General features: G+C 52.2%; 1 protein-coding gene across 1 annotated transcript; it reads right to left on the bottom strand.

Annotated features, from left to right (window-relative positions):
• Positions 1–426: 426 nt before the first annotated feature.
• Positions 427–23,427, bottom strand: MAPK4 (mitogen-activated protein kinase 4). The gene is made up of 5 exons (XM_062018886.1): positions 22,882–23,427; positions 13,783–13,927; positions 7,231–7,392; positions 4,405–4,606; positions 427–1,114 (listed from the first exon to the last, which is right to left on the bottom strand). The coding sequence occupies exons 1-5, from the start codon at positions 23,425–23,427 to the stop codon at positions 427–429; spliced, it is 1,743 nt and encodes a 580-aa protein (XP_061874870.1).
• Between the last annotated feature and the right edge of the window lie 2,702 nt (positions 23,428–26,129).

Raw genomic sequence — 26,129 nt, 5'->3', positions numbered from 1 at the left:
TTGGCGTTTTGGGAACACATCAAACCAGGAGGGGATCTCACCATAGCGAAAATGCTGACTTTTGTCCTCGTCATTTTAAGATGCTATAGGAAAAGAAAGGAAAAGAAGTTGATACGAATTCTGTTTGTAAATCTAGCACGTACCATCATCTTCCCCCTCGTACATTTAAGCTTCAAACTGGTCCCAGAGATTGCAAGGCAGTGTAAGAAACTCAGCATTTCATTCGTGCCTCTTGATCCCCTTAAAGGCATTTCTAAGGCATCAAAAGGGGCACGTGGTTTGTGCTTGCCTTTTGGGAAAAAGGCATGGGGTATCGTGTTAAAAACAGATGCTCAATGACAAATGGAAGCCACTCAGCCCCGGGGCAAGGGCCACACATCAGAGAGGGGCAGGGAGAGATAGCGGGGCGTCCCGGGCATGGGTTCCTCACCATCGCTCTTTCTGGTACACCTCTGTTTGTACAATCTCACCAGGGTGCTCAGGTATGCAGGCCCCATTGATGTCACTGAGCTTGTTGTCTGGAAGATCTTCGGGTTTTGTGCAAAGTTTCAGTGCCCTGGAGATGAAGACATCCAGGTCAAACTCGGGGTCTGTTTCACTGTTCACCTCCGCGGGTTCTTTGTGGAGATGGTGAGGAGAAGACGGCAGGCTCCGTTCCTGAATCTCTGGGAGAGGACTGGCACACTCGAGACCCACCTGTGTGCTCTTCACCCACTGAGCAATCTCCAGGAAGAGGTTGGATGGCTCTTCTTCCAGCGATAGCTCAGCTCCTGGTGCTATGGTTGCTCTTTTCCAGTGAGATAAATCTAAGATCAGCTTGGGCTCTGAGTAATGATGGGGCTTATTGTCTCTCCACAGCAACTTGTCCAAGTAGGAAGGCGACCCCACTTTGTAATCGCATGATTTCCCACAATCTGCATCAAATACTCGGTCCATGGATGAGTGGGATAGCTCCAAGAACCTCTCCGAGCTGCTTTGGGAGTATTTCCGTGGGTCAACCTGTGCTTCCTCGGCGATGGACTCAGACCCTGCCCGGGGGTCCCGCTGAACCTCATCCATGTCGTGGTATTTGTCGTGTCTCCATTCCAAATCGGAGGAGAGGCTGACGTGGTACCTGCAGCAGAAAACGTGCTACTATTAGAAACAGCAGTGGTATGTATGCTGCTGCTGCTATTTCTGCTCATCCATGGCCAGTATGTCACCTAACTACACAGCTTTAAGTTGTTATTAGTGTCAGAGACCTCTTTTGTGTGCGTTAACAAAGGCTGGGGGGAAGATGTGATTTATGAGAAGCCTGAGGGTTGCTCAGGCTGCGTGGACAGGACCAGTAGAGGGAATAAAAGCCTAGCAACCAAACCAACTGGCTCCTTCATTTAGCCCTTCATCACCTTCCCTCTGCTTGGGATTAAAAAGGGAGTAGTAGTATATGATCACAACTGACCCTCAGCCTGCAGACAAGCCGGGGTGAGCGCTCCTTCTCTGTGGCCATAACAGTGAAAAAAGAAAAGCTAAAATCCCCACTGAGACTGGACATGACCAATTTACTCTGACACTGTGACCAAGAGCACACCTGAAGGGCTGCCTTGCTAAGCAGTAACTTCTCAAGCCAGTCAAACTCCTTTGACTGCAACTACCCAACGACACCCGTTTTTATGTACTGTTCTCCATGTGACACGTCTTTTACTGGATCCTAACTGAGCTGCCTTTAACAGATGTGTTATCCCAGACAGTGAAGTTCTGTGTCTCAGCAATGAAATGCTCTTCACAACACACTGGCCAGGCCCAGTGAGTGATGGGGAACAGAGCTAAATCCAGTCGCCGGCTGCTCACCAGTGGTGTTCCCCAGGGCTTGGTGCTGGGGCCTGTTCTGTTTAACAGCTTTGTCAATGATCTGGATGAGAGAATCGAGAGCACCCTCAGGCAGTTTGCTGACACAAAGCTGTGCAGGTGAGTAGATCTGCTTGAGGGCAGAAAGGTTCTTCAGAGGGCTCTGGCCAGGTTGGAGCCATGGGCCAAAGCCAATGGTGTGAGGTTCAACAAGGCCAAGTGCTGGGTCCTGCCTTTGTGCCACACCAACCCCAGGCCTGGCTCCAGGCTGGGGCAGAGGGGCTGGAAAGCTGCTGGAGGGAAAGGGCCTGAGGGGGATGGTGCCAGGGGCTGAACAGGAGCCAGCAGCGTGCCCAGGGGGGCAAGAAGGCCAAGGGCAGCCTGGCTGGGATCAGGAATAGTGAGGTAGCAGGAGCAGGGCAGGGATTGTCCCCTATGCTGGGCCCTGGGGAGGCTGCAGCTCCAGGGCTGTGCTCAGTGCTGGGCCCCTCACTCACTGCCACAGGGACACTGAGGGGCTGCAGCGTGGCCAGAGCCGGGCACAGAGCTGGGGAAGGGGCTGGAGCACAAGGGTGCTGGGGAGGGGCTGAGGGAATGGGGGTGTTGAGCCTGGAGAAGAGGAGCCTGAGGGGACACAGCAGCACTCTCTGACACTCCCTTGCAAGAGATTATGGATGGAGGTGGTGGTCAGTCTCTGCTCCCAAGCTACAAGTGACAGAAGAAGGGAGAAGAGCTCAAGTTGCCCCAGGGAAGTTTAGACTGGAGACTGGGAGGAACTTTTTCCCTGAGAGGGTTGTCAGCCCCTGTCCCAGGCTGCCTAGGGCAGTGGTGCAGTCCCCATCCCTGGAGGGATCCCAAAGCCATGGAGCTGAGGTGCTGAGGGCCGTGGTAGTAGATCTTATCCAACCAAACTATTCTTGGATTCTCTGACAGGCAGAGTAATTTCCTATCTCTGTGATACTTGGCTTCTGCTGCAGAATTTATGGCCCTATAGCAGATGTCCCCATCTGGGTGGCAGCACCAACAGTTTACACCCCAGCTTCTTCTGTCACACTAAGAGAAATAAAAGCCAAGAGATAAGAAGGTGACAAGGTGACCTCCTGCAACAGATTTGCTGCTTTGTTGGCTACAATTGGCTGGGATCCCAGACCTGTGGGGATACACTGAAGACAGATAGCCCAAGGAAAGCTACCAGCTTTCCCCTTTACCTAATTTGCTGGGTTTTGCTCCCCAGCCTCCAGCCTGGTACTTGTTCACCCAGGCAAAGAGATTAATAAGAGCGAAGGTGAGGGATTTATTTAGGCTTTTCTTTTTTCAGTTCTGGTGAAATACAGTGGACTAAAAAGGAGAGATTTAATTGCTATGCCATGAGGAGCAACGCTGTAGGCACTTTGAGCCATCTCATCTCGAAGGAGCTCTGTAGGAAAATGAACCTAGCTAATTCTTAGCTGCTTGTTTTGTCCTACCTGCTCCAGGTCAGGCTTAGTAACGGGTGATCATCCAGGACATGAGAGTGCTCAGCTCAAGGCTCTGATCCACTCTAAACTTCCTCTGTGACTTTCAGCAAACCATTTAAAAATCAACTCCATTAAGGATCTTTTTTTAAAGACCACAGATCTGCAGCTTCTGGGGCTTACACACATTGGAAAGTGATAAACACAGAGCTGCAAATCAGGCCTGGTCCCCCACCAGTACAAGAACTACATTATTGTATAACTTGTGTTATAGACACAGAGAAGAGAGGGAAGAGCTGAAGAGGGACAGGGAACTGCTGGAGAGAGGCCAGTGCAGGGCCATCAAGATGATCAGGGCACTGGAACATCTTCCTCACGAGGAAAGGCTACAGGACCTGGGGCTGTTTAGTCTGGAGAAGAGGAGATTGAGGGGGGAGCTCATTAATAGTGACAAATATCTAAATGGTGGGTGTCAGGAGGTTGGGGCAGCACTTTTTTCTCCTATATCTAGTGACAGGACAAGGGGTGATAGGATGAAGCTGGAACACAAACAGTTCCCCTTAAAGATATGGAAAAACTGTTTCAGTGCTGAGGTGAGGGAGCCCTGGCCCAGGCTGCCCAGGGAGGGTGTGGAGGCTCCTTCCTTGGAGGTTTCCAAACCCACCTGGACACGTTCCTGTGTGACCTGATCTAGGTGGGACCTGCTCTGGCAGGAGATTTTGGCAGGGGAGTTGGATTAGATTGTCTCTGGAGGTCTCTTCCAACCCCTACCATTCAGTGGTTCTGTGAACTGCAGCATCATCTAAACAGCTGTAACTCACATGATGACAATACAGGCTGTGAACAAAACCAAAAGCAGAAAGATACCCCATAAAGGGAATGTGCAGATGCAACACCTGCTCCCTGTGGAAATCAAGGACAAACCTCTTGTTGGCTTCAGCAAGGTGGCAGCTTGGGCTAGAATTACCATATGGCATAAAGAAACAACACCAGGTGTCTTCTGTGGGTCTGGAGCAAGTGCGACCTAACCCAATCGAGAGCAGGTCAGAGGCTCACCAGCCAAGCTCTGCCTGAAGAGTTTCAGCCCAGTATCTGGCCTCTGGCCCAGCTTTGGGTAACATACCTGTCCCAGTTAGACACCTGGCTCTGGTTGGCTTCCATCAGTAAGATATCATCAATCTCATCCTCAATGCGGAACGGATGCTGAGACACGGGCTCATCCTCAGGGCAGGAGTAGGGGCTCATGTACGGGTGCTGCAGCCCCATCTCGGCCGTTAATCGATCCATGGGGTTAAATGTCAGTATTTTCTCCAGAAAATCAATAGCTGTGAAGCAGAGAGAAACAAGCTCACAGACTCCTCAAAAGCAACACCAGCTTCCTTTCCAGGGGGAGCCTCGTGAACGCCCCGTAACAATCCCCTCAAAGGAAGGAAGGGAATAAAGGTCACAGCATCTAAAACGGGCCCTTTTGCCCTTGCTGCAGCCACCTTGCCCTTCACAGAGCCAGGAGCCAGCAGTGCAGCAGTCCTGCAGATCCCAGACCCCACTTCATCTAGCGAGTCAGGGGAAAGGACTGAGCATCGCAGCTCTGCAGGACAGCACATACACCTGGTGCTGCCAGCCCAGGCCAGAACACTACATATACAGCAAAAAGACCTTGAGACCTCACATCCATTCAACAAGCACGTGGCATCTCAGAGAGCTGATTTAGGAAGGCTCTTTAGAGGGTTCTGGCCAGGCTGGAGCGATGGGCTGAGGCCAGTTGTTTATTTTAACTTGTTAAACAATTGGTTTAACAAGGGCAAGTGCTGGGTCCTGCCCTTGTGTCACAACAACCCCAGGCACTGCTCCAGGCTGGGGCAGAGGGGCTTGAAAGCTGCTGGAGGGAAAGGGCCTGGGGGGGATGGTGCCAGAGGCTGAACAGGAGCCAGCAGCGTGCCCAGGGGGGCAAGAAGGCCAAGGGCAGGGGCTGAGCGAATGGGGGTGTTGAGCCTGGAGCAGGCTGAGGGGAGACAGCAGCACTCTCTGCAGCTCCCTGACAGGAGGCTGTGGCTGGGGGCAGACGGTCTCTGCTTCAAAACTAGGGAGAAGGGGAAACAGCCTCAAGTTGCCCCAGGGGAAGTTTAGATTGGAGCTGAGGCAGAACATTTTCCCTGAGAGGGGTGTCAGCCCCTGTGCCAGGCTGCCCAGGGAGCTGGGGGAGTGCCCAGCTCTGGAGGGATCCCAGTGCCATGGAGCTGAGGTGCTGAGGGCCGTGGGTTAGTGGTGGGCTGGGCAGGTTGAGGAGAGGGCTGGGTTGGACTTGATGAGCTCAAAGATCTTTTTGAACCAAAATGATTCTATGACTCTATGATTTCACATCTTCACGTGCAACAAAAGCAGGATTAGATTAAAAACACCATTTTAAAAGCTCTTTGGCATGACCAACACTATGAAATTGGTTTATGCATCAATATTTAAAGAACTCAGAGTGTCTGACATTATTTTAGAAGGGCTGTGGAGCATGAGCTCTTCCTAAGATGACAAATTAAGTGCAATTAAAGTGACTGGACTTAAACCTAAACACAGAAGGTTTGGTGTATTTCGATGATTCCTTTTACCGAGGTTATGTGAAAAGATCAAATCCTGTCATTAAAGATGTTGCTTATTCAGTTGACTCTTGGTGCATGAGGGAATCCCTTCGAGTTCAGGTAATACAAATAGCAACATGCCTTTCTTCAGTTATGACTTTTGCGTCACACCTTCAGCAATATCCCCATTAAAGATGTAATTGTGTGAACGGGACAGCTTCTGTAAGGGCACAACCATGCAGCAGAAAGAACGGGCCATACCTATTGCCTCAGTGCTTAAACATTAACCAATATCTGCTTGCCTCCCACAGGATTATTTCACTGCTTGGACTAATTAAGTAGGAAGGGAATCAATAACCTCATAAGGTCACTGACTGTGGGCAAGAAGCACGGTGAAGCGATGTTTTATGTGTTATATACCACGGGTCAGAGAGGCAGGAAAATGCCAATCAATTATGTAAGGGGTGCAGGTGACCTTTCTTCCTGTAGTAATGACAGGGAATAAATCCATTCCTGCTTGCTGAGGCTGATGTGGTCCCTGGGTAACCCAGGCCAATGGGTATCACACTGCCAAGCTGGGCCTGGTCTTACATCTTCCCAAAAGGAGCCGGTGAGGTCCACCAGCCCGGTTTGAGCCTTAGAAGGAGCTCAGAAGAGCTGACATGCCCCTGCTCCACATTGCCCACCTACAGCTGCCTACAAAGCTGCTCCAGGAAAAAAGTTTGGGTCCAAAAGCCTGGGGTTTTTAGCCCTCTCACAAGACACCTGATTTCTTTCCTGCTTTAGCCAAAGGAGGGATGTGGGTGAAGTGGGCTTCAAGCCTCACAGGAGCCCAACACGAGTGATGTCTAAGCCTCAGAGCACTCGGACAATGTTTCTGCCTGTGACAACCATCTCACAGTGTTCAGATGTTTATGAGGTAAAAAAGCCTTTATTTTCTTGTACTGTACAACCATGTTCATGGATAAAAAAAGCACAGTGAGAAAAGCAACAGGGACTGGAAGTAACCTGTGGGCTGAACTCTCACAGCTGAACAGGACGCATGGGAAGGCAGGCACTCACTTTGAAAGTGCCTTGGAAGGCTGTTTCACCCTGATTTCTGCATGAGCCATCTGTGAGAAAGCTACTGCATCACGAGTACTGTGCTGCAGCCCTCACCTTCCCCAGCCAGACAGCGAGCAGGACCTGGGGCACAGCAGTGGGGACGTGTGAGACACAGGGTGGGACTGCAACCCCCCCCAGTTACCTGTATTCCCCTCACACATTTGGCCCTAAGAGGATAAATCCTGTAACCCTCTGGGGAAACAGGTCTGAAAACACAGCAGCCAGGGGAAGCCCCAGGAGAAGGACAGTGCTGAAGCCAGCGGGCACGGCGGTACCTTCACTGTCCACCTCGGGGAGCAGCTTGCGCAGCGGCTTCCTCACTTCCCACGTGCTGTTGATGAACGTGGGCATCACTTTGAGCAGCTCCTCTTTGTCCTCCTCGTGGATAACGGGGATTGTCTCCAGAATGAGCTGCATCTGTTCCAGCTCGTGACCCCCTGAAACGGCAAACGGGCAGAAAAGAGGCGTGAGGTGAGGTGAGGTGAGGTCAGGTGAGGTGAGGTGAGGTCAGGTGAGGTGAGGTGAGGTGAGGTGAGAGGCAGAAGCTAAACCACGGGGGTGTAATGGTATTATCAGCCACCTCTTTGAAACGAGCCACATCATTGCAGCGCTGCATTTCCCACCAGCCCCTCTGCACTGATGCCTCTGGCATTAGACACTGATCTTTGCTCCAAGGAAGACGGTGTCACCACCTTCTTATGAGCTTGGCACAACAAAGTCCCCAGGTCATTTCCCTGCCCCTCTGCTCTCATCCCGTCTCCCGCTTGAGAAATGGCTTTTTGGCTCTCCCTCTACACAGCAGCATGTGAAACAACAGCTCAGGCATGTCTGAGGCACAGCTTGGGATGAGATGCCTCCATCTGCACGCACACAGGCCATGCTGCTAAAGCCTCCACATCTCCCTCTCCTGCTCATGTTGGTGGGTCTCTCAGCTGGGTGAAGGATGAAAGAGTTAACCTAGACCCTTTGGCCTCCTGGCATATCACCCTGTGGCTGCCAGGCTGTGCAGGAACACCAATCATGGAGGTGGGAGGCTGGGCTCATTCCCAGTCCCAGACGAAGCTCAGGTGGCTGCAGCCAAGCAGGGCTGTGCCTGATGCCGTCACCACGCTGAGAAGCAAAGCTCCCCTGTGCAGTGGTGACAAGTCCTGCCACAACCCCAACGACAACCAGAACGTGCTGAGCTCCAGAGGTCCCAAAGCTTCACCTTTAAATGGATGCAAGTGCCTCTCTCTCTGCTCTCCTGATGGGAATGGTGTTTTCTGACTGGCTCCTGATGGCTGCCGCGTACCAAATCAAGGCTCTGATGGTGTCCACCCCCACAACTGCTATGAGCACTCAGACCTTTTTAAGCCTTTCCCTTCAGGATAAGTTTATCCACACACCTCATAGCCCCAGCCCCGGCCTGGCAGCCAGGCAGTGTGAGCAGAGGAGCGGCAGCGCCAGCGGAGCGGACCCAACCGCCTCATTAATGAACGTTAATCCCATTCCTTCCCACACTATTGGATGCCACCGAGAGCTCTGCGGCTGATTTGTAGCTTCCTGCGTGTTCAGAGAAGCAGCCTGGCAGAAACACCGAGCTGCACTATTGATTTTCTGCCTGCCAGAAACACTCATTATAAATGTTCTGTCATTAGGGGCAGGACTATCCATTAAGACAGCGAGCTGGCTGGGACAGACAAATCAACAGGGATTTTTGGGCTACCAAGTCCCTGCTGGCCCAGTCATGGATTTCAGGCTGTTTCACTGACAAGCTGTGCCCAGCTGATCTGTGGAAGGAGGACTGAAGCTCATTCACGCCGTGACACTTCTGATCAGTCTGCAGGGAGAGAGGCCAGCTCATAAGGGATGGTGGAGACCATTGCTGGCTTCATCCCCAGTCCCCTTAGAGGTCCCCAGCACCTTACAGAGGATGCTCTCTCCATCCCAGAGCTTCCTGTGAGACTGCAGGATGTTTTCAGACCCACATGCACAGAGCTGACCCCAAACACATCTGCCCTGGGCAAGGGTAGGTCCAAACATCAGGGTTAGGAAAGGATCTTCATCCTCCGTGGCCTCACCACTCCAACCAGGTTTGGTTCAATGCAGTCGTGGTCACTTCCACCCCAATCAGCAGAGCTCTGAGCCAGGATGTGGCAATGAACTTCAACAACCCCAAAGCACATTGGCATGAGCACAGCTGGTCACCATCGTGCCATGCATCTGCTCAGAAGGAATGAAGAGCAACAGAAAAAGTAAACAAGGCAGAGGGACACCTTCCTAATATCAATGCTGAGCAAATGAATTTACTCTCCTACAGCAAAACTAGCTTTAGGTCATCCAGAGGTTCGCATTATGGCTCCAGAGGAAGCTAAAGGTGGCCATGGGGAAGCAAACACCTTGTAGGTCAGGCTAACTCCTAATCTGTGATCAAAATTACAGGGTATCAGAAGACACAAAGGCTTTGTGGCTGTTGTTCTCTCAATGCAGCTGCAGGCACTGCTCACTGAGCGACCTGGCAGCCAAAAGGCATCATGTTTAGTCACACAAAGCAGCTGCTAATGCAATGCTGAAAGCCTTGAATTATGTCTCTCAGGAACGCAGTACTTTGCTGTTATCCTCTATTTATGTCATTCCTACCGACCTTCTGGAAGCATTAATCCCTGAAAAGAAAAACAGGAGCTACAGACAGAATAAACCCAACGTGCTGTCCTTACCTGAGGAGAGAAGGAGGAGCTCTGTGTCGTGCCTAGGAAAAGGAAACTCCTCTCCCAGTCCTGGGAGAGCACCCAAGCCCTGCTAGTGCATCCTCTGGAAGCAAGCACAGACCCCATGGGAAAAGCCACTGCACCACCTCCCTGCTCCTGGCCACAGGCACAGCCCCATGGGGAACTGTGAGGACAGGCAGCTTGTCCTGTTCTCCTGTTTCCCCTGGCTCCCACTGTCCATGCTTTCAGCTGCACTTCGGCAGCAGCTGGTGGAAAGTCACTGGAGGGAGCTGTAGCTGCTCAGTTGCGGCTGCTCTTCCCCATTTTCCACGCTGCTCGAGGTGCTGGCAGCTCTCTAACGGTCTGCAAACCAGATTTTAGCTGTTGGAGACGTGCTAGGCTCCTGGAAGCTTTGGGTCAGCCAAACCTCTTGTGCCCTCCTGGGCCTCTGCCAAACCAAAAGCTGCTCCTGCCACCACAATGCCCAGGGGAGGGGCTGTGGGGAGAGCCAGGGGTCCCTCTCTGTGGGGTGTATATCAATTTGTGCAGGAGAATGAGAGCAGCCAGTGGCATCTCCTCTTAATAAGCAATCACCTTAATTTAACAGAGTTGCTTAAGCACCCCAGACAGACTGCTGAGTTAATTATATTGACTTATGCTAAGCACCCAATTTAAACTGTGCTGCTGACGCATACTCAAGAGCCAATTTATCCAGTGCAAGGCAATTACAAGACGTTTGCATCTTTCTGGGAACTACATGGCTGTTATTTCCCACGAGGTGTTTGCTGGCGACCCAGGACTCTCATCCTGCAGCGACAGGGGCTGCAGCTGGCCAGGGACACACTCCTTCTCCCACACAAAGGGGAGAAAAGCAGAAGCAAGGATGAACCCATGCCCTCACGCAAGTGTTTGCCAGTTTCAGTTATTCTAAAGGGCTGAGATTTATTCATCCCCTCTTTAGATACCAGCAGATGAAAGATGGTACGTGGCATGGCACATCACAGGCATCCTACCCCACTGCCAGGCTCCCACCCCGGGTCTTCATTCCTTACTGGTACAAGAGGAGGCCAGCAAAATTGGGGCACAGGGCCAGGACCTTCCTGTAACAGCTCTACAGACTATTTTTAAAGCAACCCAAAAGGAATATGTATTTTGAACTTCGGTTTTGATCCCCACCCATTAACTAAATATCCTGCCTTCATCTAGGGGCTTATTAAAGCCAATGCACAGGGCTGGAAAGCAGAGAAGCAGTGATGCATGTACAGCCCTCGCCTGGCTGAGCACAGTCTGAGATCTGCCAAACCCCACCTCCTGATCTGTAACCTGCTGTGGGTTTTCAGGAACCAACCTGCTGCTTTGGGGCGTCTCGCCTGGGCAGAATCAATCTCACGTGTAGCCACGTGCGACACCAGCACAGGCACCTCAGCTCATTCTACAGATGCTCTTTGTGAGCAGGAGTGGAAAAGTAAATACTTCTAAGGCATAACTGAAGGCAGACAGCTAACAGAGGCCAGATGGTTCACATCCTGGAACAGCCTTGGCTTCTGACTTGACCATGAATGGACCATTGCACCAGGACAGGCTGGGGGTGACCTGCTGGAGAGCAGCTCTGCGGAGACAGACCTGGGAGTGCTGGCTGATAATAAACTGACCATGAGCCAGCAACGTGCCCTTGTGGGCAAGAAGCCAATGGCAGCCTGGGGGCATCAGGAAGAGTGTGGGCAGCAGGTGGAGGGAGGTTCTGCTCCCCCTCTGCTCTGCCCTGGTGAGGCCTCATCTGGAGTCCTGTGTCCAGTTCTGGGCTCCCCAGCTCCAGAGGGACAGGGAACTGCTGGAGAGAGGCCAGTGCAGGGCCACCAAGATGATCAGGGGACTCAAGCATTTTCTTTATGAGGAAAGGCTAAAGGAACAGGGGACTGTGCAGTCTGGAGGAGACTGAGGGGGGATCTCATCAACACTTAAAAGCATTTCAAAGGTGTGTGTCAAGTGGATGAGACAGCACTTCTTGTGTTGTAGCTTCCTCCCATCACCCCCTGTTATGTCACTAGAGGCAACAAAAAATGTTCCAGCTTAAACACAAGGGAAATCTTGGTTTGTGCTGAGGTGAGGGAGCCCTGGCCCAGGCTGCCCAGGGAGGGTGTGGAGGCTCCTTCTCGGGAGGTTTCCAAACCCACCCGGACACGTTCCTGTGCCCCCTGAGCCAGGGGAACCTGCTTGAGCAGGAGCTTGGGCTGGGTGAACTCTGCAGGGCCCTTCCAGCTCCTACCATTCTATGATTCTATGATCTAGGGACCAGCTTGTACACCTAGGCTGGTGTCAGCCAATGTAGCTTCTACCCCTGGGGTCCTCAGACAGCACAAAAACCAAGCTGAGGTTGAGAAAGTGTCCAAGCACAGTCTGGAAAAAACAGGATAAAACAACACATGAGATTGATCTAAGAATGCAAAAGGATTGCTGTGGTGCTCCAGCTGCACCGTGTTTAAAGTGAGGTGGTGCATTGCTCTGGTCTGGTGCAACCCCTGCTGGAGCAAGGCCCTGTGTCTCCATTGGAATTTGCTTCTGCTGCTCTGCTTGACCTGAGGCTCGTTCACACTCCGTGCTTTGGACTGGCAGAGCCTTAGCTCTGCCCTGTAAGGGCATCATCCAGTTTGCTTCCACCCAAAAAGATCACAGACCCTCCCACGGTGCAAACCATGGCTTGGCAAGGGGCAGCAGCTGGCAGAGCTGCCTTGGGAGCTCGCTCACTTGTGCTACCTCCCAGGCAGACCAGAAAATGCCCTGCGCCCACAGGGACAAGCAGCACATGGAGCCATCCCCACTCCTGGAATATAGCCCGAGAAGGAGCAACCAGGTCTGATGCAGAATCGATAGAGCTGAAATCCCTGGAGATGAAAATTTTGGAGAGAAGAGACTGAGGACATCTCTCGAAAATGATCCTGAGTGCTCATCTTTCAGCTTTCACAAAAGAAATGTGGAAGCTGCCAGCGGGAGCTGGGAGGGGGTGACAGAGCAGCTGCAATCAAACGCGGTCTGCGGAGCTCTGCGGCGCGCCGAGGTCTCTGTGAAGAAAACGTCCTTCTCCATTATTGATGGGTCTAATTATTTATTTACACAACTCTGCCAACGGCTGCTCACGGAACACGTTAAGCCTTGTCATCCTAAACATTAATGGGCGACGGAGAGACGGGCAAGGAGCAGCATCTCTGCAGGCCTGGGGCTGGGAGGCCGCATGGTCAGCTGAGCGAGCGGCTCCGTGGCCCTGCTCGGGGAGCACAGCTTGGCTCCTGGCAGCAGCGTCTTTGGAACTGTGGGAAATAAAGATTTGCTGCTCCAGGACGTCAGAGCAGAGCCTCAGATGCTGCACTGATAATCACACGCTTCTTGCTATTGCTTTTCTTGCCTTCTTTTCCTTTGCACTGCGCCTTTGCCTCTCCGATGCCTGCTTAGAGGAAAGTCCTGAAAATGGGTGGTGGCATTCAAATGTCTCCCCTCAAAGACAAGACATACCTCGAGGACAGCAATCACAACTCAAATCCAGAGCACAGAGTACAAGCCTCTTGGGTCAGGGCCACGTTACCTCCTGTCCTGGTACTCCACCCTGTGATATTTCTTTAGCACGCTCCCTCCCAACAAAAAGCTATTACTTTCTGTTGGAAACCCAGAAACAGGTTTTGCTGTTTCATCGTGTTTTTTTGAGGGTCTTGCTTTTGGCTGCAGACCATCCCTGCTCAGCACTAAGGCAATCATCAACCCTGGTCAGCCTCGGGCACACCACGGGCCGGTGGCTTCCCCAGGAGCCATCACACCAGTACCACTATGTGTCCTGTCCAGGCAAGCAGGACAGGAAGGCTGAGTGAAAATCAAGACACCAACTCCTCTCCATCCCCAAGGGCTTGGCTGCATCAGGGAAGTTTGCACCAACCAAAAGACCCTCTAACAGCAGAGGCTGTGCAAAGTTTGTTCCAAGTTTGCTCTGGAGACAGCTCTCATGTCAAATAACCAACCGTGGGATCCCTGCAGTGATGCTGTAAGCGTGGCCTTGGGTGGCAAGGAGAGAGGGATTCCCTCTGCCTTTGACTAGGGTAGCAAGGCAGGAGGAAAGGAGAAAAAATAGTTAATCCAGGGGAGCCAGAAACCTACCAGCAAAGAGCATCCTTCCCGTCAGCATCTCAGCCAGGATGCAGCCGGCCGCCCACATGTCGATGGCTTTGGTGTAGTTGTTTGGAGAGAGGAGGAGGCGAGGGGAGCGATACCATTTTGTCACTAAGCCTTCAGAAAGGTAACCCTGAAAAAGCAGAGACAGAAACATCAGCAGCCTTGCAGGAGGGCTCATCTGCTCCTCCCTGCTCAGCCTGCCGGGGCTGAACCATCGGGTTCAGCAGAGAAACCTGCCCACCACACTCCGCTGCACCGCCGGCAGGCTGTGCCTCTGTGTCTTGTGGGGAAGCAAAGGAGTGAGACAGACACCCACTGGGAACAGAGATGCTTCAGTGCTCCACTTGCTGTTCCCCAAAAAGCTTATTTGCTGTTTGTCACCTCTGCACTGAGGCCTCTTCTGCAGCGGACGGGTGGCTTTAATAGCACAGATCGGCAGAGTCAATACCTGCAGAACTTACTTCATGTCACTGTTAGGAGGACTTACGTGTGTTATATAAAACCCAGTTCCACCACCATAGACATTTTGGAAGTCAAGCACGTTATTCAAGTACATTGCTGGGTCCCAGCTATAGCCCAGCAGTGTGTGAGGAAAGCTTTTTCCAGCTCAGTGCTTAGACTTCCAGACGTTACCCACTTGCAGCCCTTTGCTGACTCCACCTTCAGTTCAGCCTGTATCCAGAGTCCCTCCACAGCCACCTCGACTGCTGCTAACAGCAAGCCACGTGCCACTGAATTCCCATGGACCCATCTCCCAGCACTGACGCTCAAAGTGAATTTGTGAAGGCTGGAGCTCCCCAGGGAGCCCACGCAAGAGCTCTTAGCCAAGACTCTTGAAAATCAGACACCATGGGATAAGTAGCAAAGCGTTTTTTGGGATTAGCTACCTGATACAGGGCTTGGAAACCTCGCTGCTTCTGCACTGAGCCTCCATCCTGCCTAACAGTCACCTTCCTCCCTCATCACCCAGGTCCTCATCCCCTGCCCTACTTTGCTCGCAGTGAGGACAGCCGGGTGGGATGCTTGACCTGGTTTTAAAACAGACGCCCTCAGCAGACAGAGCGTCGTTGTCTCTTTGGACCACAGCCTTCCCCGTTCCTGAGCTCACCCTGGAGATTCAACACAAGTGCCAAGCACTCAGCAGCTCCCTCAGAAATGAAGGGGATGTGTTCAGGCCTGTAAAGGACGTCCCAGGGCTTTGGCTCCACCAGCCAGCCAAGCTCCGGGTGCGCGGGGCCACGCTGGGCTCGGGCACCAGGGGCTGTTTCATCGGGGTAATGTTGGAATATTTGTAACAGGGATTAGTTTCTATGTTAAATACAAACACATCAAAGGAACGAGGTAGACTGAGGCACGATGAAGTAAAACAAAACGATGAAGCCGAGTTGCATGCGAAACTGGGTTTGCATTTAAAGGCCATGAAACGTTTGGAGGGTACCACAACGCAATAAAAGCATAAAAACTCAGTCAAAAACTCCATCCTAGCTAATACAGTCCATAAACTGTTTTCAGCAGCAACAGAATTACAACTCTCCCACCAGAAACGATGCAACCAGGTCGTTTGTTTTTAATTTCATACTCCCAATGCCTCTGTTTTTGTCTCTTTATTGCTCGTGGCACAAGGAGCTGGAGCAAAGACTCTAACAGTGCCCCCTCCAGTGTCCTGAGGCACACGTGCCAGTGTGTCCAAGCACCCCTCTGCAGCCAGGGATCCGCCACCCCACTCCTCCCTGCTTTTGAAAACAACAAAAACCATTTTAATTTTGGTCCTCTTAAGTTGTAACAGGGACTGAGTAGCTGAGAAGTTTCCTTTAATGCTGTTAGATTGTGAGTGCTGCTGGATCAGACCTGGCACAAAGGCCCCCAGGCATTAACCCATCAGACCAAAACTCCTGCAATTATTCCCAACAATGAGGGTGCTGGTATTTATTGGAAACTCCTAAGAAAACAAACTCTGGGGACAGGGATCCAGGGCAACTCCTGGCTGGAACCATTTCTCCCCTTTCCCACTCTCTTTACAGATTTAATGTTCAGTTCATAGGTTTCTCCTCTCTGACAGAAAAAGGAGGATTTGAGCTCTCTGGGGTGTGGATGTCGTGCAAAATGTATGAGCAACACACTGCAAATATCTGTGTGCTGCAATGGGCCAAACCTTCCTTCCCCAGGCATCTCTCACCTACCAGAGAAAACTCCCTGCAAAAACTCACTGTTTTGGACACATCTTCAACCCTTCCCCTGCTGTGTGAGGCTGCAGGTGGTAATTAATTAGCAGTGCTTCTCGTTACACTTCAGCCTCTGCTCCCCATCCCAGCGTACCTGACTGTCATCTCCCTGCTGTTGTCTGCTGGATAAGCTGGACCATTGAGTCACCCACCACCAGGATCAGGAAGGACTCGTGGAGAGGAGGCACCTACAGCTTCTCTCCATCACACCAACCTGTGCACTGCACAGTTGGACCCCTCCTCGACTCCTGTGGCCTTCTGCTGCTGCCCTCTGGGTTATCCCTCTTCCTCAGGGGGAAAATGCAGCAAAGGTCTGATGGGAGGTTTGAAAACCAAGACTCTTCTCACATGGTTTAAGGTGCTCCAGCAAGAGAGGCTGGGCAAGCACAGCACTGCAGTCCTGAGAGGCTCATCCAGCCTCACCACCTATGTCTGCTCTGCCTCCACAGCGACTGAAAACAGGGGACAGACCTTTATTTTCATAAAATATGTAAGTTCCTATCCTACAACCTGGAAGGAAGCACAACAGTCCTGTGGACTACCAAGTCCTGTAGAGAAATACGTGCATAATACTCTGTGGACAATACATTCCTGCTTGAGGGCAGGAAAGCTCTTCAGAGGGCTCTGGCCAGGTTGGAGCCATGGACCAAAGCAACTTGTATGAGGTTCAACAAGGCCAAGTGCTGGGTCTTGCCTTTGTGCCACACCAACCCCAGGCCTGGCTCCAGGCTGGGGCAGAGGGGCTGGAAAGCTGCTGGAGAGCCTGAGGGGCATGGTGCCAGAGGCTGAATAGGAGCCAGCAGCGTGCCCAGGGGGGCAAGAAGGCCAAGAGCAGCCTGTCTGGGATCAGCAGGACCAGGGCAGGGATTGTCCCCTGTGCTGGGCCCTGGGGAGGCTGCAGCTCCAGGGCTGTGTCAGTGCTGGGCCCCTCACTCACTGCCACAGGGACACTGAGGGGCTGCAGCGTGGCCAGAGCCGGGCACAGAGCTGGGGAAGGGGCTGGAGCACAAGGGGCTGGGGAGGGGCTGAGGGAATGGGGGTGTTGAGCCTGGAGAAGAGGAGCCTGAGGGGAGACAGCAGCACTCTCTGACACTCCCTGACAGGAGGCTGCAGGGAGATGGGGGTTGGTCTCTGTTCCCAAGTAATGAGTGACAGAACAATAGAAAACGCTCTCCAGTTGTGCCAGGGGAGGTTTACACAGAATCAGAGGGAAGAACTTTTTCACCAAGAGGGTTATTAAGCATTGGAATGGGCTGCCCAGGGAGATGGGGGAGTCCCATCCCTATAGATATTGCAAAGCCATGGAGCTGAGGTGCTGAGGGCTGTGGGTTAGTGGTGGGCTTGGCAGGGTGAGGGGAGGGCTTGGACTCAATGATATTAAAGGTCTTTTCCAACCAAAACGATTCTGTGATTCTACCAGCAGAAACACTTTCAGATGGGTGCAGCTCCTGCTGCATCCCGGTGTCGCAGCCGAGGGGAGCTGCCACAGCACAGCAGTACCTGGGCAGCATAAGACGACCCACCAGTGCTCTGAAACAATCCTTACCCAAGTCCAGAGCTCCTCTTCAGAGCTGGAGAGACCAAGGGCACGTCTCCCTGAGCTGGATGCCAAAATTCAGCCTGCCATCTACTGCAAACCAGGAGCTCCTAACATCGCAGCCTCTCCTGAGCACATCACACACCAAAATCCACCCTTCACTCAAAAAAGCGCTCCAAAAGCTACAGAGGTGCAGAGCAGCTGCCTGTGGACTGTAACCACAGCAAGACCCAGCCCCAGTCTGCGATTCCACACCTCCATCCACAGCCACGAACAGGGGTGGGATGTCGTGCTGGGATGACAGAGTGCGTTCATTTCACCACCACAGATCACCACGAGCTCTCATCAGAGGACAGAAAAGGAGAGCCAAGGGGGTCAGGGTGACAGCAGGGAGGGTCAGTGCTCCCTGCACCTGAGGGCTCGACGTGATGGGTGGTCCCCTCCAGGACAACTATGGAGCAACGTCCCACATCCCTGACTCCTTTGAAGACCTTCTCATGATGACTCTCCTGGGAACTTTGTTATTGTACTGGATAAACTGGAAGCTATTGTGTTTGCACTGAGCAGCAAGTACAAAATGAAGGGAGGACTTCAAAGGTTTGAAGATGTTCTGGAAACCATTTACCACAAGGTCTCTCCCTAAAAGGGCTGCTGCACCCTCCTTAGAGTGGATTTCCTGCCAATTAGTTCTGTAATTAATGTTGCAAATAGGCAAAGGGGAAGAGGGTTCCCTGGCAGCCCCATGCAGATGCCCCCCACACTTTGGGGCACCGGGTAGAGCCCCTAGATGAGGTAATCTGACTCTTTTTTACATCATGGGAGGCTGAGGATTATCTTGCTTCGCTGTCTCATCATCTAAGTAAGGAGATCCATCGAGCCTCCACATCCTCACAGAGCAGGCACGTGGGTTGTCTTCTCCAGACAGGACCACACAGCCCAACAGCTCCTCTCTGACCAGCACTGGGCAACGTGCCACATGAGATACTCAGCCAGGGCTGGGTCTGCCCTCTGAAACGTTTGTTATTTTTAAGTCTAGACATTCATTGGTATTTATCCCAATCTTTAATGCTTGACTTTGCTGCCTCCCTGCTGTCCCATCTCTCCTTCTCACCAGGAGCTGAGGGTGCTCAAGGGAGGACAGCATCTCACTTCTACACTCCCTCCAAACTTTGTGCAGAGACATCTAGACTCTCATTTGAAGCCAAAGACACATCTATTAGGGCATAAAAGTGGGGATGGACTGGCAGTTGGGCAGCTAAACACACCCAAGCAGCCTCTGAAGAGATGCAGAGAGGCTGGACCCTGAGGGGAACGCAGTGAAGTGTGAGGCAGGCAGGACCAGGAGGCTGCAGATGGAGAGTGTAAGGCACAGGTCTCCTCTGACAAAGCTGAGATGACTGCATTCAGTAAGGAGGTGTTTCCTGAAAAAAAGGTGGTTTCAGCTTTGTCTGTTTGCAAAGGGATAAGGACTTCATGGAGGCCAGAGCTGCCTCAGCTCTTCATCTCTAACGCTCTCCCACTCACCATTTGGACACCAAGATGCAAGGTAAGGCGTTCACAGCCCAAACAGCAGCAACTAAGGGGACAGAGATTAATGTGCACATGTTTTAGAGGGATGAACAGCAGGATTAGCAGCTCCCAGGGATAAAGAGTAGTAAGAAGGAAGAGAAAGGAGCCTGCAAGGCTGGATGACGAGAGCAAGGAGGAAGAGACGGGGTGACTGAGAGGGACAGGGATGCACAGGATCATCTCCCTGGAGTCCTCGCCTCCTGGACCTGATATTCTGTGCCTCAAAGAGATTTCTGCAAGTATGTGTGTACCCAGGGAGCTTAGAAGCATTTTTATCTGAGGCAGGGCTCACACTTAAGCAATCTAAGCAGCCTGTCAAGGTGTAGACCCTGATCTGGACATGACTTCGGCAGCTTGCAACTCATCTTGTCTGTTCCAGAGAAGTTTCAAGCAAACAGATGCCCCTGCGCTGCTCTATCACACAGAGAAAGGCATCTGAGCACAAAACACCAGCCAAATGGTGAGAAACAGAGTTGGAGCTGCTCTACTTCGAAGCTGGTGAAGGCCAACACCCCGCTGTGTCCCAGGGCATCTCCTGGGGCTGGAGAGCTGCCCCTTTCCCATCTCATTAAACGGCTGCCTGCTGCAAGCCACATAAACAGGACACATTGCCAAGCAAGGGCTGTTATTTAGGTGGTCTGTGTGTTCCTAAGCCGTGTTTAAAACTCTGCTCACAGTGTCCTGCAGTTATTATTTGCCATCTTTAACACTCAGCGGGATGGTTTGGGGGTTGAGAAACAGTGGGTCAGAAGAGCTGCGACCTTTCTGAGAAGAGCACACAACCTGCTGGGGTTTTTCTTTGCACTAGCAGAACCCAGCCATCAGTGTAAGGACATTGCAGATGGAAAACACCCTAAGGGGAAAGAGAAATCCAAGTGTTTAAGACGACCCTTCCTCGCCACAAAGACATGCAAGAAAACACTACGCTCGAGGTGTAGCTCTGCACTGGGTTTGGATCTACTGTGTCCTTACAGCACTTAATTACCCAGAGAGCAGCATTTCATCTGCTTTTGGATGGCTCTGCATTAAGCACCTGCTAGGAGCACCAAAATTTGGGGTGTAAGGCTTCCTGCTCTGCTCAGTGCCAGTCAGGCATGGGGTGGAGGCTCAGCAGCTTCAGACAGCAATGCCCTGGTCCTCTCCCTCTTGCTGATGTTTTCTGTGAGAGCACAGAGCAAAGAGCTTATAAATCTGGATGAGTCCTTGAGGAAAGAGGAGGCTGAAAAGAGAAATACAGAAAGGAATTGATTTTTCTGAGTCATCTGAGAAGAGCTGGAAATCAAAGGCAGGACTGAGCCAAGCCCCTTCCAAGCCCTGCCGTGGTACCTCTGCCTTCACAGTGCCCATCACCCGGCATCAGCAAACACAGTCCTCCCCACTGCCAGGGTGTACAAATAACTGACATTATCTCTGGTGCTATTTTCAGAGTAGCAGCCAGGTCACCCTGCACAGTGGTGACCTGCTGGGTTTGGTGGGGTTTTTTTTGCACTGATGCTCCAGCTTCCCATCCCTGGGAAGAATCAGAGGATGCTCATGAAAAGGCAAAGCTACATTCCACCACAAAGACACAGCTCTTAACAGCTTCTTCCCACTGCACTGGCTGTTATTAAAGCAGCAGAGAACTGCTTAGAAATAACAGTAATTCTGCAGCAGACATGGACAGGTGACTGCTACCCTGATCCTGCAGTCTCTAGCAAGATGATGCTCATTAAATCAGTGACTTCTGTGTTTATGGAGCACTGACTCGTTTGCAGGGGTCTTCTCTGGGAGCTTTCCTTCCCTTGGGAAAAGAATGCACTTAACTTAAAAGACCCAAAACACTATACACTGAAAAAGCCAGGAGCCTCTTCCTGAGCTGGGTAACAAATAATCAGTGAGGATGGGAGCACAGGAGAGGCAGGCAGCAGTGACAAAAACCCAGCACTCACTCCTCAGTGTCCCTTGCAACCCTCTCTTCCCCTAGGCTCTTGTTTCTCCCCAAACCCCAGACTCGAAATCAGAATAAACAAAGCCTCAGCTTCATGATCACAAAACTGTCATCTGGCCATCCTTTTGCCTCTCCCCTTCCCTGCCTCCTCACACAAGAGTGTCCAAATGAGAGCCTATAGAAACTCATCGAGAATGCAAAGTGTACTTAAACCTCAGCACAAGCACAGCGGTGACAGCAGCAGGAGATGAAAACTGACTCAATCCCAAAGACATCCCTAGCAAGAAGTGGATAATTTCCCCTACTCAAGAGCTGGTATTTATTTTCCTGCATTTTGGTTCATTCCTCGTCTCTCCTTCTCTACCTCAGCCAGAGTGGGTGATGTGACCTACTCTAGGTGGTCCTGCGTGACCTACTCTAAGTGGTCCTACTCTGGCAGGGGAGTTGGACTGGATGACCTTTACAGGTCCCTTTCATCCATTAACATTCTGTGATTCTGTGGCTGTATCTCACAGACTCACCCCTCTTTCCCCATGATTAACTGAGTGTAATTCAGAGTTGGGTTTTTAAGGAGCAGGTTGGCACAGAAGTGAAGACAAAGACAGCAGAGTGGCTGTGCAAGAGCCAGATACTCTTTCCATGGGCTTCCACTTCAGGGCTGAACAGCAGCTGGTGTTTTACAAAAGCAGCAAAGGAAGAAACATAGAGCTCAGTCATTTAAGTAAAGCAAGCAAATGCATACCTCCCCACAGAGCATTGCTGGGATAGAATAAAATGCCTGAGTACATCTTTGACATTTATGATATAAAGCAATGAAAGACATTTGAATGGCACTTGAAGCTTTCGTGTGCCCTGCTCACTGCTTTGCAGCACTGGAAAACCCTCAGGAATGTTGGGCAGAGCTCAACCCATCCTGGCTTGAGGCAGGGACGGTGACCACCCCAACAGTGAACACTCCAGCAAGGCTCACAGCTCTAACAGCCTCAAGGACCCCTTTCTCCTGGGCATATCTACCACAGTGCAGCCACTATGCTCTATTGCAAGTTCAGCAACTCAAGTTTGCACCAGGACAGGCTGAGAGTGACCTGCTGGGGAGCAGCTCTGCAGAGACAGACCTGGCAGTGCTGATTGACAATAAACTAACCATGAGCCAGCAACGTGCCCTCGTGGGCCAGAAGCCAATGGCAGCCTGGGGGCATCAAGAAGAGTGTGGTCAGCAGGTAGAGGGAGGTTCTTCTCCCCCTCTGCTCTGCCCTGGTGAGGCCTCATCTGGAGTCCTGTGTCCAGTTCTGGGCCTCCCAGCTCAAGAGGGACAGGGAACTGCTGGAGAGAGGCCAGTGCAGGGCCACCAAGAAGATCAGGGGACTGGAGCATCCTCCTTATGAGGAAAGGCTGCGGGAACTGGGGCTGTTTAGTCTGAAGGAGACTGAGGGGAGATCTCATTAATAGTTACAGGTATTTTAAAAGTGTTTGTCAAGAGGATGAGACAGCACTTTTTTCTGTAGTGCCCAGTGACACTGGTAATGGACATCAGCTGGAACATAAGCAGTTCCATTTTAACAAAGGAAAAACTATTTGCCTGTTGAGGTGAGGGAGCCCTGGCCCAGGCTGCCCAGAGAGGGTGTGGAGGCTCCTTCCCAGCACGTTTCCAAATCAAAATACATTCCTGTGCCCTCTGGTCGAGGGGAACCTGCTTTAGCAAGGGGTTTGAACCAGATGATCTCTAGAGGTCCCTTCCAACCCCCACTGTTCTGTGATTCTGTGACCTCCTTGTGCCAGCTGCCACCTCCCTGAGACAGCGCCAGCCCCATGGACTCGGTGTCACCTACCTTGTGTGAGTAATGCTGATCCACGATCCTGGCCAGCCCGAAGTCACCGATCTTCAGCACCAGGTCCTCCGTGCTGATGAAGATATTGGCTGGCTTGAGGTCACGGTGAAGGACGTTGGCCGAGTGGATGTACTTCAGCCCCCGCAGCAGCTGGTACATGAAGAGCTTGGCGTGCTCCTCGGCGAGCTTCCCCTGCTCCAGCAGCCGCGCCAGGTCCGTCTCCATGTACTCCTGGACGATGTACACCACGTTAAACTTGAAGAAATCGCCGCGCAGGTTCGTCCCCTTGGGCCCCAGCACCTCGTACACCTTCACGATGTTGTCGTGGTCCAGGCGGCGGATGATCTTGATCTCGCGGAACGCGTGCTTCATGCTCCGCGCGTCGCCGATCGTGATCTTCTTCACCGCCACTTTGCGGCAGCTCTTGCTGTCGAGGGCTGACAGCACCAGCCCGTTGGCCCCGAAGCCCAAGGGGCGGAAGTTGACGAAGCGGCAGCCCAGGTCGTAGCCGTACATGCTGGCGATACAGTCACACTTCTCTGCCATCGCGAGCTCCGTCTTCCTCCCGCTTTTGGCCTCCTTCCGTGGTTTGACAAGCCGGGAGAGTCAAAGGGCTTCTGGATCACAAATGTGGCTGTGAACCGAGCGCCTCATCACTGCTTACTGATGGTTTGGAGTGGTCTCCACTCTGAGTCCATTGCTTCGAGGCAACGTGCAGGCGCAGTGAAAATAGGTATGAGCACACACAATGCTTCAAACTGAGCGAGGAACCAAGCGGTGGAAGAGTCTTTGCCAGACAAACACAGCCCAGAGGTCTCTAGCAAAACAGGAAGGTTCTTCTTCTTGAGACTACAAGATCAGTGCTGCTACATTTTGCAGCCACTTTCTTGTTTTCCTTCTCTGATGTCCCCAAGGTGATGCTGAAGCGCAGGGCAGGCGATGCAGCTGGATGCCCAGCCCCACATCCCCAGCACCTCAGTGCCGGTGCAGCTGGCGAGCCACAACGTGGGGCAGAGCCCAGAGCAGACCCATGGGCCCTCCACTGCCCGAAACCTTCCCTGCCCACACGTTTTAAGAGCGTTTTCCCCACCAGTGAAGTGCATCCAGGCACTGTCCAGGCTCCCCAGCAGTCAGCAAAGCTTTGCCCCTCTCAGTGCTCCCTTCTCGGTGGAGGCAAACCCCATCTTCCCCATCAGCAGATAGAAATCTCGATGGCAGCAAATGTTTTGCAAGCCCAAACTCACTCTACCAGCTGCACTCAGCACGGAAAGGTTCCACGTTTGCAGTCCCAACACCTTCCCCCCTGTACCTCTTTCGCTGGTGAAGCCAAGCACCGTGCCCCTGCAGAGCCTGGTTATCCCTCAGCAGGTCTCAGCCCAGCTCCTGGGAGAAAAGAGGAGATGGATTAATTTGATAACAGCACTGCCTACGCCCTGCCAACGTAAATGGCTCACTGAAGGGTAACCATGAGCAAAACTGTGACCTTTTGTAGGCGCGTTAGTTATCCTCCTCCAAGAGCATGCATCATTACCAGCACTTTTCAGACAGCTAATACTTCCTTTCCCATTCGCCTTGCACAGAAGCCTGTAACTTTCTTTCTTTCTTGTTTTCATCATTTTAAACCGTCTGGAAATGTTGCAGAGCAATTTGCAGAAAGCAAAGATTCAGGAGCACACTGTGCCTCTGCCTGCCAATGTCAAGCACATCACAAGGAGAGCACGGTAGCAGCCCACTGGGGTATGAACCCTCCCAGGGAAGCAGCTGAGGGCAGAGACAACGAGCTTTTTCAGCTTCTGAAAACCAAAACTGCTTGAGCAAACGAGGGTGTGACACCGTGGCTGGTTTTGCAAAGAGCTTTAAAAACTGTGGGACACCCCCTGAAGTTGGGGTCCCCCAGCAAACCTGGGCAGCAGCAAGGGGATGCCGCTGGCTCCGTGCCTGCAGTCACGGGGAGCTGCCAGCCCCTTCCCTCGTGGAGCGACCCACACCATCCCCAGTGCCTTTACAGAGAGATTCACTGGCGTTGCTCAGCCTGGAGTGCACAAGCAGCTAATGAGAGGGCTCATTTCCCCTTCAGTGTGCTGGGGGAAGAAGGAGAGCATCTTCATGAAGATGGACGAAAGCTGTGGTGTTGGCTGCAGGGATTTACCACCCCCCAGCAGTGTCTGTGACCACAGCTCAGGCACCCCATGACTCTGCTGAGAGCTGGTCGGCACAGGCAGCCATCCTTCTGCTTTGCTGCTGATGAACACAGGGGTGGGGGGACACAGTGGGAGAACAGGAACAGACTCCATCTCTCACTACAGCCTTCATAAGCATGCACTCAGCACCCAGACAGTGCAAAAATACTTTCCCCATCTGCCCCAGTTTAACAGTTGTTCCCTGCAGAGTATCCCCTGTGCTGGGCCCTGGGGAGGCTGCAGCTCCAGGGCTGTGTCAGTGCTGGGCCCCTCACTCACTGCCACAGGGACACTGAGGGGCTGCAGCATGGCCAGAGCCGGGCACAGAGCTGGGGAAGGGGCTGGAGCACAAGGGTGCTGGGGAGGGGCTGAGGGAATGGGGGTGTTGAGCCTGGAGAAGAGGAGCCTGAGGGGAGACAGGAGCACACTCGGCAACTCCCTGACAGGAGGCTGGAGTGAGGAGGGGGTTGGTTTCTGCTCATAACAAGTGATAGAACAAGAGGAAATGGGGTCAAATTGCACCAGGGGAGGTTTATACTGGAGTTGGGGAGGAACTTTTTCACTTAAAGAGCTGTCAGCCCCTGTCCCAGGCTGCCCAGTGAGGTGGGGGAGTCCCCAGCCCTGGAGATATTGCAAAGCCATAGAGCTGAGAGCCATGGGTTAGTGGTGGCCTTGGCAATGTAAAGGGAGGGCTTGGACTCGATGAGCTTAAAGGTCTTTTCCAATTAAAATGATTCTGTGATTCCATCAGCCAGCTTCCAGCCTCAGCTTTGCCCTTCCCTGGCTGTGGTTTCACAGACCCAAGAACTCTCCTGTGCAAACAAGATACATGTAGAGACAGATGCAGAGTCCTACAGTGGTGTTTGAAAGGGTAAAATTGAATACATAAATTTATATATGAATGAGATTACACTTAAGGTGTTCTTTCTTTCATCTTGTATTAATATGCAAAGACTCTAACAGCCTTGGGGTTAAGAACCTGGCAGAAATGGATGTGGACCCAACAGAAGCAAGGTGAGCAACAGCAGTGAGTTACAGCGTCTCAGGACCACAACTTTTATACCTCAA

Source organism: Colius striatus, chromosome Z (genome assembly GCF_028858725.1).
Source record: "Colius striatus isolate bColStr4 chromosome Z, bColStr4.1.hap1, whole genome shotgun sequence".
Lineage (NCBI taxonomy): Eukaryota > Metazoa > Chordata > Aves > Coliiformes > Coliidae > Colius > Colius striatus.
The sequence above is the reverse complement of the archived record's forward strand: the minus strand, read 5'-3'. Positions and strand labels throughout refer to the sequence as shown.

Excerpts from the sequence above, each read along its gene's own strand:
- MAPK4 (XM_062018886.1), bottom strand. The coding sequence starts at position 23,427 with ATGGCAGAGAAGTGTGACTGTATCGCCAGCATGTACGGCTACGACCTG. Across the intron at positions 7,393-13,782 it reads GGGAAGGATGCTCTTTGCTG|GGGGTCACGAGCTGGAACAG; the intron begins GTAGGTTTCTGG and ends TTGCCGTTTCAG. Across the intron at positions 4,607-7,230 it reads CCCCGAGGTGGACAGTGAAG|CTATTGATTTTCTGGAGAAA; the intron begins GTACCGCCGTGC and ends TCTGCTTCACAG.